The 16,761-nt window shown below is 43.2% G+C and overlaps 1 protein-coding gene across 1 annotated transcript in view; it reads right to left on the bottom strand.

Moving 5' to 3' along the window:
* The window catches only part of CAV2 (caveolin 2), a 91,589-nt gene extending 77,012 nt beyond the window's left edge, over positions 1-14,577 (bottom strand). Inside the window, exons 1-2 of the mRNA XM_069228928.1 lie at positions 14,265-14,577; positions 13,401-13,588 (exon numbers count right to left, since the gene is read on the bottom strand). Of these exons, the coding sequence (XP_069085029.1) occupies positions 13,401-13,588; positions 14,265-14,411 (335 nt within the window). The 5' untranslated portion in view covers positions 14,412-14,577. The remainder of the gene's footprint in view (positions 1-13,400; positions 13,589-14,264) is intronic.
* Between the last annotated feature and the right edge of the window lie 2,184 nt (positions 14,578-16,761).

Genomic DNA, 16,761 nt, shown 5'->3' with positions numbered 1-16,761 from the left:
ATGTAATTGGGCACAACTTCTCAAATTCTAAACATTGGCCAACAGTGAACAAACTCAATGCCCGCCTAGTACTCAACAAAATGAGAATTATCAGATTGGGCCGACTTTCTTTCTAGTCATACATTTACAGGTGCTACAATTACGTTGCTCGATAGCGTACATGTTATTGATCTTGGAAAGATGAAAATAGGCTTAACACAGCATAATATGAAATCGCAACTCTTGGCCTAAACAGATCTCTGTAGTAGAGTATTAAAATAAATGAGCTACTTGCTGGTAATGTACGAACTCTGAGTTCTTCCTTTTCAATGTTTGCAGGTACAGAGTAACTATGCGTAATCGTGAAACAAGAGGTGGAGACTTTATTTTATAACACACATTCCAACAAAACCTGCTGTTGAAATATATTTTTGGTATGGAGAAGCGAAGTTACAGTTATTTTTTTTGTTTTGGCTTTAGGCATTTATATGACATCGATTTCCCCGAAGCCCTAAATTCACTTGACAATTAGTCAAAAGCAATGAAGGGTGTGGCAGTGGGATTAAATGCTCTCTGAAATGAATAATGTTTCCGATTTTATTAAATAATATTAAGCCAGGAGCATCTCTGAGTGTCTAGGGAAAAGAATTCCAAAGGAGACCACTCTGGATTAGAACTCTCTGGTTGGATGAAGATGGGTATTTGAAATGTGGGAAATCCATTCCGTTCTTGCAGTATAAATGGAGGGGGTTTTACAGAAATACGGCCTCTAAATAGCTTTCAGCACTCGATACATGGATGCAGAGGTCTGTGCTAAATTACCAACACCAGGTAAAAAATTATTCATTTGTAAAAAAATAAATTTAAAAAAATTAGCATGCCCTTCTGCTAAAGACATTGTGCCCCGCTGCAGTCAGACTAATTTACCAAGGATGTTACTGCTATCTACGCCTGAACGATACAGACCCTAGAAGAGAACCAGCTGCTGTAATCCTCCAAGGTACATGGCATGAATATTGAGTTTTAAGTATTTCACTATAAATGTATTGTAATAAGAACGTAGATTGTAAAAATACTGTGAAGGTAAGTGCAGATAGGTAAGCACAGGTTTACGGTACTCAACTTCACACCTTCAAATAGATGAACACCAGGTGTGTGCATATATATGTATATGTGCATGTGCGAAGATAAGAATATGTATACAGAGAGAGAGAGAGAGAGAGAACACAACAATTAACTGTGTAATAGGGTCCAATGTTGCCAGTGTGTTATTCTGGTGACATCATAAACCACAAGCCTGAAGGCCATGCGGTTGGTAAATGTCGCCAGAACCCCAAGATAAGAATAGAGAGGCATATAATACATTGTACCCATCTAGTAGGGTACCATCTATAATATCATATATCATTTAATATCACGTTTATTTTGGGACAGTAAGCTTGAAAAAACAGTTCTCTTCAAAAGTGTAGTTAATAATGGGCACTGACTGGAATTCGAATGTTCTAAATGTACTAAATAGGTTGTTAATAAAACAATGACGGGAATCAGAAGATTTAGCTGAGTCTGTGGCTGCAGTATTTACTGCATACTTATGGATTTGTTGCACTTGTCACATAATTTGTTGCATTATCTGCAAAGTTTGCAGAGTTCACAAAAAATATTTTTTCTACCTTAAATGGATAACAAAATGACAGAGAATGTCAAGCACAATTTGCCACATAATTTAGACACCCTTGCTGCAAAATGTGGTCGTCTGGACTACATAATCCTAGGATGTCTGAAAACTGAAAATGTTAAAGCACTTCAGAGTGGTTTGGGGACAATTATTATAATAATTCAATCTGTCTTTTACTGGCAATATATTGGTTTTATACCACAGAGGTTTTTGCAATAAAGATACCAAGAAATGTAACAGCGATATACATGTATAAAATGAATGTGTCTCAATAACAAATGTTATTTGCAAACTTAATTAAAAAACACACACATTCAAACATTTAGGGCCAGATGTAGCACACAGTTTGCACGTCGCAAACAGCGAATTTTGCCGTTTGTGACGTGAAAACTGCACTTTGCAATGCACAAAACCCGTTTTGCGATTCGGTAACCTGGTTACCGAATCGCAAAACGGGTTTGTGAGTCGCAATTAGGAAGGGGAGTCCCCTTCCTAATTGCGAGTCGCAGTGCAATGCCAGATTGCTATGTGACCGCGAACGCGGTCGCATAGCAATCGCAGTTAGCACCCATTTCAAATGGGTGGTAACCCATGGGACCCCTTCCCCTTTGTGAATGGCATTAAAAACATATTTCCAGAGCAGGCAGTGGTCCTATGGACCACTGCCTGCTCTGGAAAAATGAAATGAAAACGTTTCATTTTTTTAGTTTTGTAATGCATCTCGTTTTCCTTTAAGGAAAACGGGCTGCATTACAAAAAAAATAAATACTGCTTTTTTAAAAAGCAGTCACAGACATGGTGGTCTGCTGTCTCCAGCAGGCCACCATCCCTGTGAGTGCCGCGTGTCTCAAGGGGGTCGCAAATTGCGACCCACCTCAGTAATACTAATGAGGTGGGTCTTTGCGACCTCCTTGCGAGTCGCAGATGGTGTCAGGGACACCATCCTAAATTCCAATTTGCGACTCACAAATTGCGAGTTGATCTGACTCGCAATTTGCAAGTTGCAAAATGGAATATACCTACATCTGGCCCTTATTGCCACACTGCAAATTCCGAACTCAAGTGTATTACCACAGTAGAGAAGAACTGTCATGAGAAAAACATGTTGTACTGCCTCACAGATTACTTGTAATAATTACTTTACACAGGGAGGCAAAACGTCTAATGGTCATGAGTTCTCTTCAATGTGCTTTTACCATATCAAGCAAGTTTAACTATAAGTACATGGCATAGACCAGTGGTTCCCTGGGGGTCCATGAAGCCTCCTCAGGGAGTCCACGACTGCTTAGAAAATTAAATAATATTAACAGATTAGGTCCCCAGCTTTCGATAATGACTCAGTGGGGGTCCCCGGATTCCAATAATGATTCAATTGGGGTCCCCAGGTTCCAGTAATGACAAAGTGGGGGGGCTATGGAAGTCAAAAGGTTGGGAACCACTGGCAAAGACCATGTTTGCAGATGAACTGAGTACAATATGATATCTCAACATAGTTGTGAGAGGGGCGATTGCATGGTTCATTCAAGACTTCGTCTCTTCCCACACACAACAATGGTAATAGAGAGGATATTACACTTTGCCTCTGAACATAATATATTTTTGTGTGTGTATGTGAGTGTGTGTGTGTATCTATATATACATAACTTTTCGTAAAGCACGCTCATTGGGAGACTATCTAACCAAAAGCTATTTCTCGATGAAAGCCAATACATCCTGGCTGAGCCAAAAAAGTTTGGGATTTTGGAAATGTGGCCATTGCAAGGTGTGAGAAACTAGGGCTGATTGCAGAGGCCCCATAACTTTTTGCCCCCATTTTCCACTTTATGCTGGTGTTTTCCTGACTCTGATGGTGCCCTGGGTACTGCTAACCAGTCCCAGGGCCTGTGCTCTGTGTAAAATGGATATGCAAATTAGGCTAATTATAATTGGCTAAGTTAACCTACCTATAAGTCCCTAGTATATGGTAGGGCATGTAGGTTTAGGGACCACAGCATAGGTGGTGCACACCTAGGTGCATTGCTGAGGTGCCCAGTGTCATTTTAAAAGCAAGCCTGCCTTGCTGGCTGCTTTTAAATTAAAGTTATATGCAAATTCGACTTTGGAATTAAAGGTACTTCCAAAGTCTTAAACTACCTTATTTTTACATATAAGTCACCCCTAAGGTGTGCCCTATGTGCCCCTAGGGCTGGGTGCCATGTAACTATAAGCAGGGACTTTATAAAAATAGATTTATAAGCCCTGGTGAGGTAAAAACAGCCAAATTCGTTTTTCCCTCATTGAAGTAAATGGCCTTCATAGGCTAGAATGGGCAGACTTTATTTTAAATTGTAAAGTCTCCTTAAATGTTACATACCAAGAATTTGGTATCAAATTAATTGTTGTAATAAATCCTACAACTTCCAGTTGTTGGATTTAATATAACTAGTTCAGGTAAAAAGTTTAGACTTTACCTAACAAGTTGCCAATTTCAGCTCTGCATTGTTTTTGCTGCTGTACTCTGATTGGCCAGCCTGCAGCAGCTTCTGCCAGGCTACCTTGATGAGGTGTGAAGTGGCCTGACTTCACACAAAGGAATGTGCTTGGGGGAGAGAATCTCCCCTCAGCAGATGGTGAGGCAGGAAGGGGGAGGGCTGCCAAACTGGTCTTCAAAGGCAGAGAAGGACATTTGCAGCACCCAGCAACACCCCCACATCCTGCAACCCCAGACAGCTAGGTGCCCCCTTGATTAGATTAGGAGAGGGCAGGAGAGGGGTGTGTTTATGATTTTTAGCCACACCAGTGGGTGGGCTCAGCCAGATGCAACCTCCAAAAATCAGATTCATCCATGTTGGATTTTTAGAGACTGTTGCCTTCTGGGATGGATTTTTGCCACACTTCCCAGGAAGTGGTCATCACAGGGGGACGACCCTGTCCCTGATTGGAGAACCAGGGCCCCCCTGCTTTTCACCCAGGAGCAAGGATAAAACTGGCAGACCTGCACCCACGCCTCAGATCCCCTCCAGAATTCAACAAGAAAGGAACTAAAGAAGAAGAAGGACTGCCCTGCTGGACCCCTGGCCTGCACCTGGACCCTGCACTCAGAAGGACTGCACCAGCTGCACACTTGGGCTTCACCACAAGAAGGACTTTGCCTGGCTTCAACTGGTTCAAGGAGGGACTCCGTTTGCTACAGGTGAAAAATTGCTAAACCAGAGTCCCCTGCACCAACTCCTGAAGAAAGCGACCAGCCGACCACTGTCCAGTGGCCAAAAAGGAGTTTGCGCCAGGTGCATTCTGGGAGTTGAAGTCCGCACCCCCCAAGGACCATCACAGAACTTCTGGACCCTTGGGGTGAGCTGTGGACCCCAAAAGAACCTTTAAAGAACATCTGGGTGAAGCCCCAGAAGTTTGGAAAAAATTTGAGAATTTTTGGAAAAAAGCTCCAGAGAGGGACCGACCCGCCGCGGAAATTCTAGCCGGCTTGCCTCAACCGCGACCCGGCCTGACTTCGTGGTTCGTCCCGGTAAAGAAAAACATCCAAAAAAGAGACTAAGTCCGAACGTAAAAAGTTGACCGGGAACTCCCAGCCATCGAATCCGAGAAGGGCTCCACGGACGTCGGATCAAGATCCAGGTTTACCCCGGTCGAAGGATTTTCATCTCGAAAAAACGACTAAGTCCGAAGGTAAAAATGACCACCGAGGAAACCGACTTCGCGTATCCGGACAAGGGCTCCAGGAGGTCGGATTCAACTGGCAGGTTCGTCCCGGGGAAGAAAAACATCAAAAAAGAGACTAAGGGGGTCATTCTGACACCGGCGGTCTAAGACCGCCGGGGCCAGGGTCGGCGGGAGCACCGCCGACAGACCGGCGGTGCCCCGCAGGGCATTCTGACCGCGGCGCTTTGGCCGCGGTCAGTGCAGGAAAACCGGCGGTCTCCCGCCGGTTTTCCGCTGCCCGTCAGAATCCTCCAAGGCGGCGCAGCATGCTGCGCCGCCTTGGGGATTCTGACACCCCCTACCGCCATCCTGTTCCTGGCGGTTCGCCCGCCAGGAACAGGATGGCGGTAGGGGGTGTCGCGGGGCCCCTGGGGGCCCCTGCAGTGCCCATGCCAATGGCATGGGCACTGCAGGGGCCCCCGTAAGAGGGCCCCGCTTGTATTTCACTGTCTGCATAGCAGACAGTGAAATACGCGACGGGTGCAGTAGCACCCGTCGCACCTTCCCACTCCGCCGGCTCGATTATGAGCCGGCTTCATGGTGGGAAGGTCGTTTTCCCCTGGGCTGGCGGGCGGCCTTTTGAAGGCCGCCCGCCAGCCCAGGGGAAAACTCAAAATACCCGCCGCGGTCTTCCGACCGCGGTACGGTATTTTGGCGGCTCCCGCCGGGCGCGCGGTGTCCGCGCCCGGCGGGAGTCAGAATGACCCCCTAAGTCAGAAGTTAACTTTTTAACCGAGGCCTCCCGCGACTTGTAGCCGAGCAGGGCTCCATCGCGGTCGGCCTGAAAGTTTGACTTTGCCCCGGTCCTGGTGCAACCAGATGACCCAATTGGCGCTTTTTGTTTCTAAGCGCTAGAAAATAATAATACTTTAAAAATTCATATCTCCGGTTCCCCTGAACCGATTTTAATCGTTTTTGTGTCATTTTAAAGATAAAAATATAAGCTATTTTTATAAATTGGTTTTGGATTTTTAAACTGTTTCCTGTGTTTTATTTAATTACTGTTTTGTGATATTTGAATGCTTTACACTTTGTCTCCTAAGTTAAGCCTTGACGCTCGATGCCAAGCTACCAAGGGTAGAGCTGGGATTAATTTACTGAGACCTAACTGTACCTATGTGGAGGTTAGTGGCTTGTTGCTAGGTGTAGGTACCTACCTGCCCTACCAATAACCCATTTTCCAACACAAGGCTTGCAATTATGCCCAGAATATGCAAAAGTATCAAACCTTTGATGGTCGCCAGTGTGAAATTAAAGATCGAATCACTTGCGATACGGAATTTGTGATCTATGTTATTGAATGTGGATGTCACAAGAAATATATTGGGAGCACCATTCACAAGCTAAAAGTCAGATTTTTACAACACTTTAGAGCCATAAAAAATCAGGACAGGACCTATCCTTTGGCTAAGCATTTTTGGGATATACATAAAGGAAATTATAGTACACTATCGTTTTATGGTATTAAATCTATTAAAAACAACCCTAGAGCAGGCAACAAAGTATTAGAGCTCAGACAATTGGAATCGAAAATGATTTTACTTTTAGGTTCTGAGTCTCCATGGGGGCACAATCTTGACGCTGAGCTTCATGTCCATCTTAGATGATATTTTAACTTTTTGAACTGTGCTAACTCTGTGTATTGTGCCGATTTAATATAGAAAGATATGTTGAATGGCTATTCAACTCCATAAATAGAATGGTGTATACTATATCGTTTCCGAACCATAATGATGTCTAAGGAGGGAGATGACAACATTACTATGATCAAATAAAAAATTTTTTAGAGGGGTATTTATTTATTTTTAAATTTACCTCCATTTCCAACTGTAGGTCTAGAAATTATGTCGAAAAATGGCTGTCTGTTATGTTCTTATAGGTCTGTATTTGCAATTTGGTTTTAAGATCTTATCGTCCTTTTATTTTGAGACATGCAGAATATTGAAGTTATACATATATCTATAGGATATAGGATGTGAAGCAAAAAGCTATTAATATAGTCCTTTTAGTATTGTTTTTAATATTTAGCTGCACTTTATATGCATGTTTTGCACACTTAATTATTGTATTACTCAGCACTTAGCACTTTACATTTTAAGCTCAGGCCTTGTCTAATTATAGACCAATAACATGTACTTTTAGGGTTAATTAATATACAGATAAAAACGAAGAAGAATCACTTTAGAAGATGTGGACACTAGATAAATATCTAGGTACTAAGTCATAATTCAGGATGTCTTTTGAACTATGGCACTAATTGGCCACATATATACCAAATATAAAAATAGTAAAGAAATTGGATATCAACTGTTAAGCAAATAACTCAAAAAGAGGTTGTAGACTATAATTGACCGAATGTCTCTTAGATATGAAAACCCATTACCAACATGATGTCGTTTTGACAATATAGATTAGATTGCAATATAAATACAACGTAAGTTATTGTCGCTAGTAATAGATTATAGATGAAAGTGATGAACTGTCGATATACTACATGTGTTATTTTCTATTTATTTATTTATGTATTGAATAGGATAACTAAAGAGTGACATCGTTTTGAATTAAAATTATGTATTATTTATTGGGGTTTTATCATGTCTTATCTATAAGGTATCTATGTCTCAGCCATGCAAACTATGTAAATTATTTGAAGTAGTTTAACGATTATAGGTGATTCATTTATTAATTGTGAAATTTAAACATAATTCTATATTTAAACATGTCTTAAGATGGCCGCCGCTTTAGCTTACACTGTGGTGTTATGGAAATAAATGAAGGACTGTTAATTTGCACTTAAAAGATGTTGGCTTTGTAGCCACAGCTGTCCAGTAGAAGGCGTTTTGCCGAAACGCGTTGACATCGCATTTCAGGACGCTGTGTCACCTGTATTAAGAAATAAAATTATCAACTGAATTCGAGCCTGTTGGATGCGAGTTTACTTTACCATTAAAAATTCACTGACGGGATCGGTGCAGCCGTCAGATGGCTAACTGTCCATCTGTTGAAGAATTATATATATATATATATATATGTATATATATATATATATATATATATATAAAAATATATATATCTCAAAACAACACCCTTTCAAGAAACTGTACCACCACTGGTGCATTTTGACTATTACTATATTACTAGACTAGTACTAGACTATTACTAGTCTTGTTCACTGATAATTAGTTCTTCCTTCCTTTCTCTCTCTATAAATAGTGTAATCCCGACATCCCCTAGGCAATGCATTCTGGAATATGTAGTGCTGTTGAGTATTGACAAAAAGTGTTACATAAAGCGTCAATTTGTGGGGTACTTTTTTCGGACATTACGATACATCATAGCTAAGTGTTATTTCTATTTATAGTACAACCTACATTTCATGATCTAATTAAAAGAAAAGAAGTTATGTACACGACCATTATTTGCTTAACAATGTGTTCTAAATTCTGTAATTTTATACTGTGTTCCTTTTGATTACACAACATTGAAACTGTTTTTTGTGATTATAAAGACATCCAGGGGTGAGCGGCTCCTCTATTTGGGCAGAGGAGAGTCGCCCACCGGCCAGCAGCGGCAAACCTTTTACTGAAAAACGAGAATAAACTATGTTTATTATTGGTTTTTAGTAAAAGGGGCGGGAGACGGGGGTGATGAGCAGTGAGGGGGAGTGCCCAGCACTCCCCCTCAGAGCGCTTGCGTGTCTGGCCAGCCGTCTCGGGCAGACCACACACACATGTGCACAGGGCTCTCTCCCACCCAGCAACACAGTTGCTGAGCGGAAGAGAGCCTGCACAGGTTCCCAGTCTGCCTGAGGGCATCCTGGCTGGACGCTGCCAGCCAATCCTGATGCTGCTCTGAGCAGCGTCAGGACAGGCCGCAGCGGCGCGGCTGCGAGAAGGTAAGTGTTTATTTTTTTTCGTAATTAATTTAAGTTTTATTTCCCTACCCCCCTCCCTGTGCAGTGCCCTGCCCCTTCTGAGCACCACGAGCCACCACTAAAGATATCACAGCTTAGTGCTATCCCTACTTATGCTTTAAATCGTAATTTCATAATGTATTTACATCTCATCACATTGCATTCAAATACTCAACTCTCTATAAATGTGCATATTGATATTGAAGGCAAGAGATCTCATTCCTCGTGTTTTCATATACTGAGAGAAAGTTATGAGGGACTAGTCCAGTAAAATCTAATAAAATAATTATGTCCACAGGGGTTTCATTTTTTAGAGTTCTTGCAATGACTTTGTGCCCAGGCAACAAATTTTCCAGTGGTCGTACATAGTTCATATTGGCTATTCAAAGATGTATGTACAGTTCCTCGCCGGTGATTAATCCAAACGGGGTCTTGGTTCTTAACTTGATAATATATCGTGACTCTGGACAACTAAGTTTCAAGGTTCTATTACCACCTCTTTTGTTTTTAGGTACACGGGCTACTCCATAGTTCAGCATTGTTTTCCTGTCATATCATGGTTTAGTGCATAATGTCTGGCAATGGCGTAACTTGGATCGTTTTTCTGTACCACCCTTATCTTTCAAGTATTGCTTTTTTAGTTTGCAGGTGGTACTTCCCGCATATTTCATGCCGCCTTTGCACTCTAGCACATTTAGTACATAATTTGTTGCACTGTTATTTTCTTATTATTAGTTGTGATTTTGAATGTTCGACCTCTAGTATCCTCTACTTCTTCTTTTGTTTATGCCAGTGTGACAAACTTTACATTTCTGACACTTCACAAATCCATGATTTTTGCAAAATGTTGGTAGTTGATACTCTGGCGCCAATGTTTCTGTAGAATATTTCTGAGCTTGATATTTTGATACATCAACTGTTGATGGAAAGAAGCATTTTTAATACCTGCCCAACGTCCATATGTAAAGGAGACATCAACAATAGCATCAAAATGCAGAAATACAATCTATTTACAGTACTTTTCATATGGCACTGTTCCAAAATGGCTAGGGGCCTCTACATGCAGAATGAAATGCCTGTAGCATATTACACTTGCTTCAGTGGGTAAATTCAATACTTTAGTATTGCTTAATATTTCTTCAAACACTGTACTATACAGTATGTGTATGAATGATGCTTAAAAAAGAACCAGACAGCAACTTATATTTCAATGGATAGACAAAGGAACAGAACTCGAAAATAGGTCAGTCAATGTGGGGACAGAGTATGAACAGTGACTTTTATGGTGGAAGAAAATGGAACTTCCAACTAATGGTGGAGACATAGGGCCTCATTACAACATTGGAGGAGGTGTTAATCCCTCCCAAATGTGACGGATATACCACCAGCCGTATTACGAGTTCCATAGGATATAATGCACTCGTAATACGGCTGGTGGTATATCCGTCACTTTACCGTCACTTTTGGGACGGATTAACACCTCCTCCAAAGTTGTAATAAGGCCCATAGTGAGTTCACAATTGCTGCACACAGGACTACTAATAAGTGTTGATGAGGTAAATTCTACAAGCCATGCACCTCTGACGTGTTTCCACTACTTGAACAACTACCTAGAACTGTCAGATGTCTTAGGGCTCATTTCCCAAAGCTATTTGGGAAGGTCCTTGTTTCAAGTTGAAGAGTGTCAAGCTATGTTTGGGATTAGCAAAATTGCGTTTTAAGCTTGCAAGAAGAATTATTCACACATACGTTTCATATGAGTGAATCTTCCACGGTGGGATGATGGCATTCCACTGTTAGAATGCCCTGAAAGTCCGAGAATGCACACAAAAATAGTATTCACAAACTTTTCAGCAACACATTCACACGATAGAAAAGTTCAAAGATGTATTTATTTTAAGGGCATTAGTAAAAATAATTGGGGCTGTAGTGGAAAGGGTTTCTCATTCATGAAAGGCAATTCACAAATGCCTAAGAACCTGCAAGTGTTGCAATTTTCGAGGTGCACTGTGCTGCTGAAAATGGGTGTGAATTTCAACAAAACGCCAAAATATACTGCAAAATGTAGAAGAACACCTTTAGAAAACTAATTTGTACAATGGGTCCACAGACGTTTGTTGAATTAAACTGAAAGCATTCACAGAATATGAATTCTTGGTTGTGACTGTGTTGTCTCAATGACGATATGTTACTAATGCCCCGTGTCATAACAAAGGCCCATGCATTCCCCACAGTGTGGAGGGGGCGAGTTCCAGGTGCCCCCCTCAGCCCAGTACACAGTGCACGGCGACAAACTCCTGACTGGGTTCAAGGAGGAAGGACCCCTCCTCAGGCCCCCCACTCAAGCTTCATTATGCCACTGCCGACGTCTATGAAACATAATCACATTTTGAATGATATTCTGCATGAGGTGATGCTTTCAATTTGATTGTTCATCACACGTCAGTAGTTTGTTCAACCTTCATGTTTTAATGTGTATGTCTGCAGTGGGGAAGACAAAGAAAAGGGTGTGTTTGGATACAACATCCTGTAACCCTAAGTTGCAATGGCAGCACTTAATGTACTGTCTCTGACATGCGCAGATCCTTCTGCACCCAAATAGGAGATACAAAATCTGATTGTGGTAGAATGATGTTGTTGGGTCTCACTCACATGGTCCTGTGGCTCACAATATCATCTCATGTCCCTCTGAACTCTATGTGTAATGGTTCTGTGGTACTTGCCATTTCAGATGCGTACTCACTCAAGCAATTGTCCAAGCCCATTTGCAGTCAGAGGGCTGGAGTGTGCAATTAAGTGGACGATGAGTCAGAAGAACAGTCCTTCTGCATATTTTAGTGAAGTCTTCATTTCTTCTTAAACTCATAATTTTAGAATCAAAAACACGTTTTTAAAAATGTGATTGTTTTGGTACTTAAATGGCCATCAAACCCCTTTGTTGTGAAAGTGCAGTCTCTTATGCAATTAGGTACAGACTAGTTTAAGGTGCATAGGCTTGGCATCTCAAAGAAAAATTACACATCAAACAATGTCTCTATTTTCAGTTGGACATGATATCCCTCTACGCAGGGCACATACGTCTTATTATCATACAAGATGGTGCCTCAACAATTATAGGCAAACTGTGCATCAGTGAACTAGTTTGTAGCCTAAACATTCACTTCCCAATAATGTGTCATATTCCACTTAGCTGAGTGTGGGGAGGGGCAGGTTTTTTCCATAAACACTAAGAAAGTCTCACGAAGTACCTACATCTTTCTGGGTGCAGGATCTCACTCAACTGTAAAATTCCATTGTAGGCAGTGGAACGCATTGTGGATGTGGGTGGGGTTATTGTGGCTCTTAATTTCAGTCCAGTTGTTTCACATTTCACAAAATAAAGCTAGTGGCCGACAGCTCATCAGTTACAAGTGATTCATTTGAAATACATGCAGATTTGTGCAGCATCGCAGTGGATGTCACAGAGAAGTGTCTCAAACCCCGGAAGCTAATGAAGCATCTACTGACAGCATTCCAGTGAACATAACCGGTGCTCTCTGTTCTGCCGAGGTCTACGGGTACGTCATTGTATTGGAGCAATTTTACAACTCGGTGTCTGAACTGCCCAATAGATTACGCCAGAAATAGCAGATTTTTGCAGTATAAAGGTCTGTTCTCTCGTACATTGTCATGCACAATAAAATAAAAAGTGTACTGAGTAATGTATATAGTAAAAGAGGACAAAAGGCCCAAAGACACTTTTCATATTCCAACAATATCTACCCTGGTCTCCAGATTTACCTATTCTTTCCAGGTACTACTTTCCACCTGTGCTTATTTGACTGCCTTCATCACCCTGTGCCCATCTCTAGTGTTCTATGTACACAGCATCAACACCAGCCCCAAGTAAGAAAAGAGACCACTTAAGACATGGTAGGTGTCTGCCCACAGCAGACTTTTTATCATAATCAACATATGGCTTCATGTATGGTGCGTCACACTGAAAACAAGGTAGTGGTAAGGAGGTGAAAGAAAAGGCTAGAAGATAATTGAGGACCCCTCCTCTCCCAAAGGGAGAATGGCACCACAAGGCTCAGTGGGACAGATGCCGTGGAAAGCACCTTTGGGCCTGGCAGGTACCTGAAACTCAAAACTCACCAGATATGCACGCAGCTGAGCAAGGCGAAGATGAGGCCAGCCAGGAAGGCCAGCGGGATGGCCAAAAGCAGGGTGAGGAGCTTGTAGACCAGGTATTTGCTGACTTCAAACAGGGCGTGTCCACAGATCCACACCTTGTCAAAGCTGTGCGTGGTGGACGGCTCTGCAATCACATCCTCAAATCCAATCTACAATTTAACAACAGAACCGTGCAGAGTACAAGTGAGGTTCCACTCATTAGACATGCCACCCAGAAGTAACACACGTGAGCCACAATAAAGCATGTACAGTGTGGGAGAATGCTGTCTATCCTTCAATTTAATGCATCATTAAGAAGCACAATTCCATTACTGGGCAATTTGTTTTGGTGCAATACATATGGGTATATTGATTGACAATTCTCTCTTCAACCCAAAGTGTACTTTAGATTACGGGGAGCTTGGGGATCCGCTAGTGCCAGTAGATCTAGAAAGTCAAAGAAGCCCCCTCCCTCCCATACACACACCACTGCTTTGTAACTGCTGTCTTTCTCGTCTTCAGGTGTGTTTTACTCGGACACACTCCATCTCCAGCTGCCCCTGGAACTTGCCAGTCTGCTCGCTCAAATTCAGTGGACTTGGGATTTATCCGGACTTTCCCCATGGCCTCAATCTTCCCCATCCGCTGCCTTCTGCTGCTACTCTCTTCCTCGATTCTGCCCTCCTCACCTTTAGAGTTGCTGTGCTCACTTCACCTTCCCTTTCCTCACCCGCCCTCCTCTTCGGTCTGCAGCTGCCCACCTCACCTTTTTGGGACTATTTCCCCTCTGTCAGTTTCACCTTTCGCCATCCCATCTCCCCCTCCTCTCTGCTCTCACATTCTCACCTGGAGATGGGTGTTGAGCCCATGCGGGTCCCTGTCTGCGGACTCCTCGCCTTTCTCCCGGGCGGACATCATGGGGGCGGCCGATCGCTTGAACTCGTCCGAGTCCATGAAGATGCGAGCGTCGGCTTTCTCCTTTTCCAGACCCATGTTCTGTGCTCGGAGGGGAGGACGTGCCTCCTCCGGGCCCAAGAGTACGTGTGTGTGTGTGTGTGTGTGTGAGTGTGGCAGACACCCCTCCTCCTCCGCCCGTCACCGAGACTTTCCTACCACCCCCAGCTGCCTCTACAGTCTGAGCCGGGAGCAGCCGACGCTCAGAGCGGGAGCGGCCCGTCCCGTCCTGTCCCAGAAGCAGCCACGCCCCGGGCAGAGCAACGCAGCTAGGCAGAGAAATGAAATATGTTCCACAGCCTAAAAATCCGACATACGGCTCTCAAAGCAGATGGAAAAAATGCATAAAGCATACACAACTACAGCGCGGGATTGTCTCCATACTAAGGTAATGAGAACGAGGGGAAGATAAAATACTAATCAATCTCCTAAAATCCAACCTAGGGATGACAAAAGGGAAGAGATGTACATACTGTATACGTACCACAGCCTAAATTCGTGCAAGCCAACACGGAAAGACATAGATGCAAACTACAGTGTGACGTCTTAAAATCCAAGCCACGACAGGCCCAGAAGATAAAATAAAACACAATATATATATTGTGCCTCAGCTTCAAATCCACCTAGGCCAAGGTGTGAAGCTGTCGCCCCGGTGTGCCTGCCACACATCACCACAGCCAAAACAAATAGTCCCTGGTGAGGCACCAAGTTCACAACCTCTGAACCACAGCCTAAAGTAAAATACTGAGTGGTGCTACATTTTACTGAATTCGAAAAGCAAAAGCTTTACAGTCTGGCTCTTTGCTACAACCAAAAAATAAACGCGATACAATTGCAAATTAAACTAATAGGTGGGAAATGCAATCTTACTTAATGAAACCTCAATTGTGTGAGAGAGACTGTTTGTGAGAGAGAGAGAGAGAGAGTGTCACAGAACTGAAGCCCAGTGGGTAACAGTGAATTTAAGATAAAACAAGTGTTTTCAATTCCGAACTCAGAGACGTAGTTTTGCCATGTCACGGTTGTGGAGCCACATGAGTGCCAAATGGGCTCTATTTCAGACTCTGTGGAAAGGAATGTTGTATGCCCAGGCAGACTGAAGGGAGCCAGTGCAGCAGCAGTGGGGCACCCATGCACAAATCACTGGGGAGACTATACATGAAATGGCCTAAACAGTGGCACAGTACTGTGGATGGAGATTTTCACACCTGATTGGCTGAGGGCCAAAGTTAATGCACACACTACAAATCTTTATAAATCAAATCATTATGAATCACAGTTCTAACACAGAATTATATTCAAACTGTTAGAAATGGGGTCTTTAGTTGGCAGTCAGGTTACCCCCTGTACAAGCAAGGACCATCACTCTAGTCAGGGTAAAAGAGAATCACCCTCAGCTAATCCCTGCTTACCCCCTTGGTAGCTTGGCACGAGCAGTAGGCTTAGCTTCAGAGTGCTAGGTGTGAAGTATTTGTACCAACACACACAGTAACTTAATGAAAACTCTACAAAATGACACAACACAGTTTTAGAAAACTAGGAAATATTTATCTAAACAAAACAAGACCAAAACAACAAAAATCCACAATACACAAGTCAAGTTATTAATTAAAAAGCAAAAAGAGTCTTCATGTAGTTTTAAACACACACTTACACTGTTAGCGTGAAAATGTACCTTGAGTGCGTCAATAACCCTGCACGGCGAGTGTGCGTCAAAAAGGGCTTGTGATGCGTCGATTTCACTCACGAGCGAGACCTTGCATCGTCTCTCCTTTCGTCATGTTGGGCATGTCATTTCTTCTCTCTGCAGGAGAGCGGTGCGTCGATCCGGTCAGCACTCTCGGGTCTGTGCAGGCCTTGCGCTGTTTTTGCACGCCAGGCGATACTTGCGTCGGAAGTCCAGCCACACGATGATCTGAAAACCACGCAGCACGAGTTGCGACCTCACCAGCCTCTGTCAGCGATGCTGTGCGTCCTTTTTCCAGTCCCAGGTGTCGATCTTCAGGTCGTGTTGCAGACGAGTGCAGATTTTCAGCCGCGAAGCCAGTGGTGCATCGATTTTTTATCCGCAGATCGGAGTCGCATCAATCTTTTCCCCGCACGGCGTTCTGTGCGTGGATTTCTTCCTCTTAGACTGCCAGCTTCTCCTTTCAGGGTCCCAGGAACTGGATGGGAACCACTTGGCAGAGTAGGAGTCTCTCCAGAGACTCCAGGTGCTGGCAGAGAGAAGTCTTTGCTGTCCCTGAGACTTCAAACAACAGGAGGCAAACTCTAAATCAAGCCCTTGGAGATCTTCACAAAGTCCAGTCTTTGCCCTCTTACTCTGGCAGAAGCAGCAACTGCAGGATAGCTCCACAAAGCACAGTCACAGGCAGGGCAGCTCAGCTTC

Source organism: Pleurodeles waltl, chromosome 4_1 (genome assembly GCF_031143425.1).
Source record: "Pleurodeles waltl isolate 20211129_DDA chromosome 4_1, aPleWal1.hap1.20221129, whole genome shotgun sequence".
Taxonomy (NCBI): domain Eukaryota; kingdom Metazoa; phylum Chordata; class Amphibia; order Caudata; family Salamandridae; genus Pleurodeles; species Pleurodeles waltl.
Note: the sequence above shows the minus strand (reverse complement) of the source record. Positions and strands in the feature narration are given on the sequence as shown.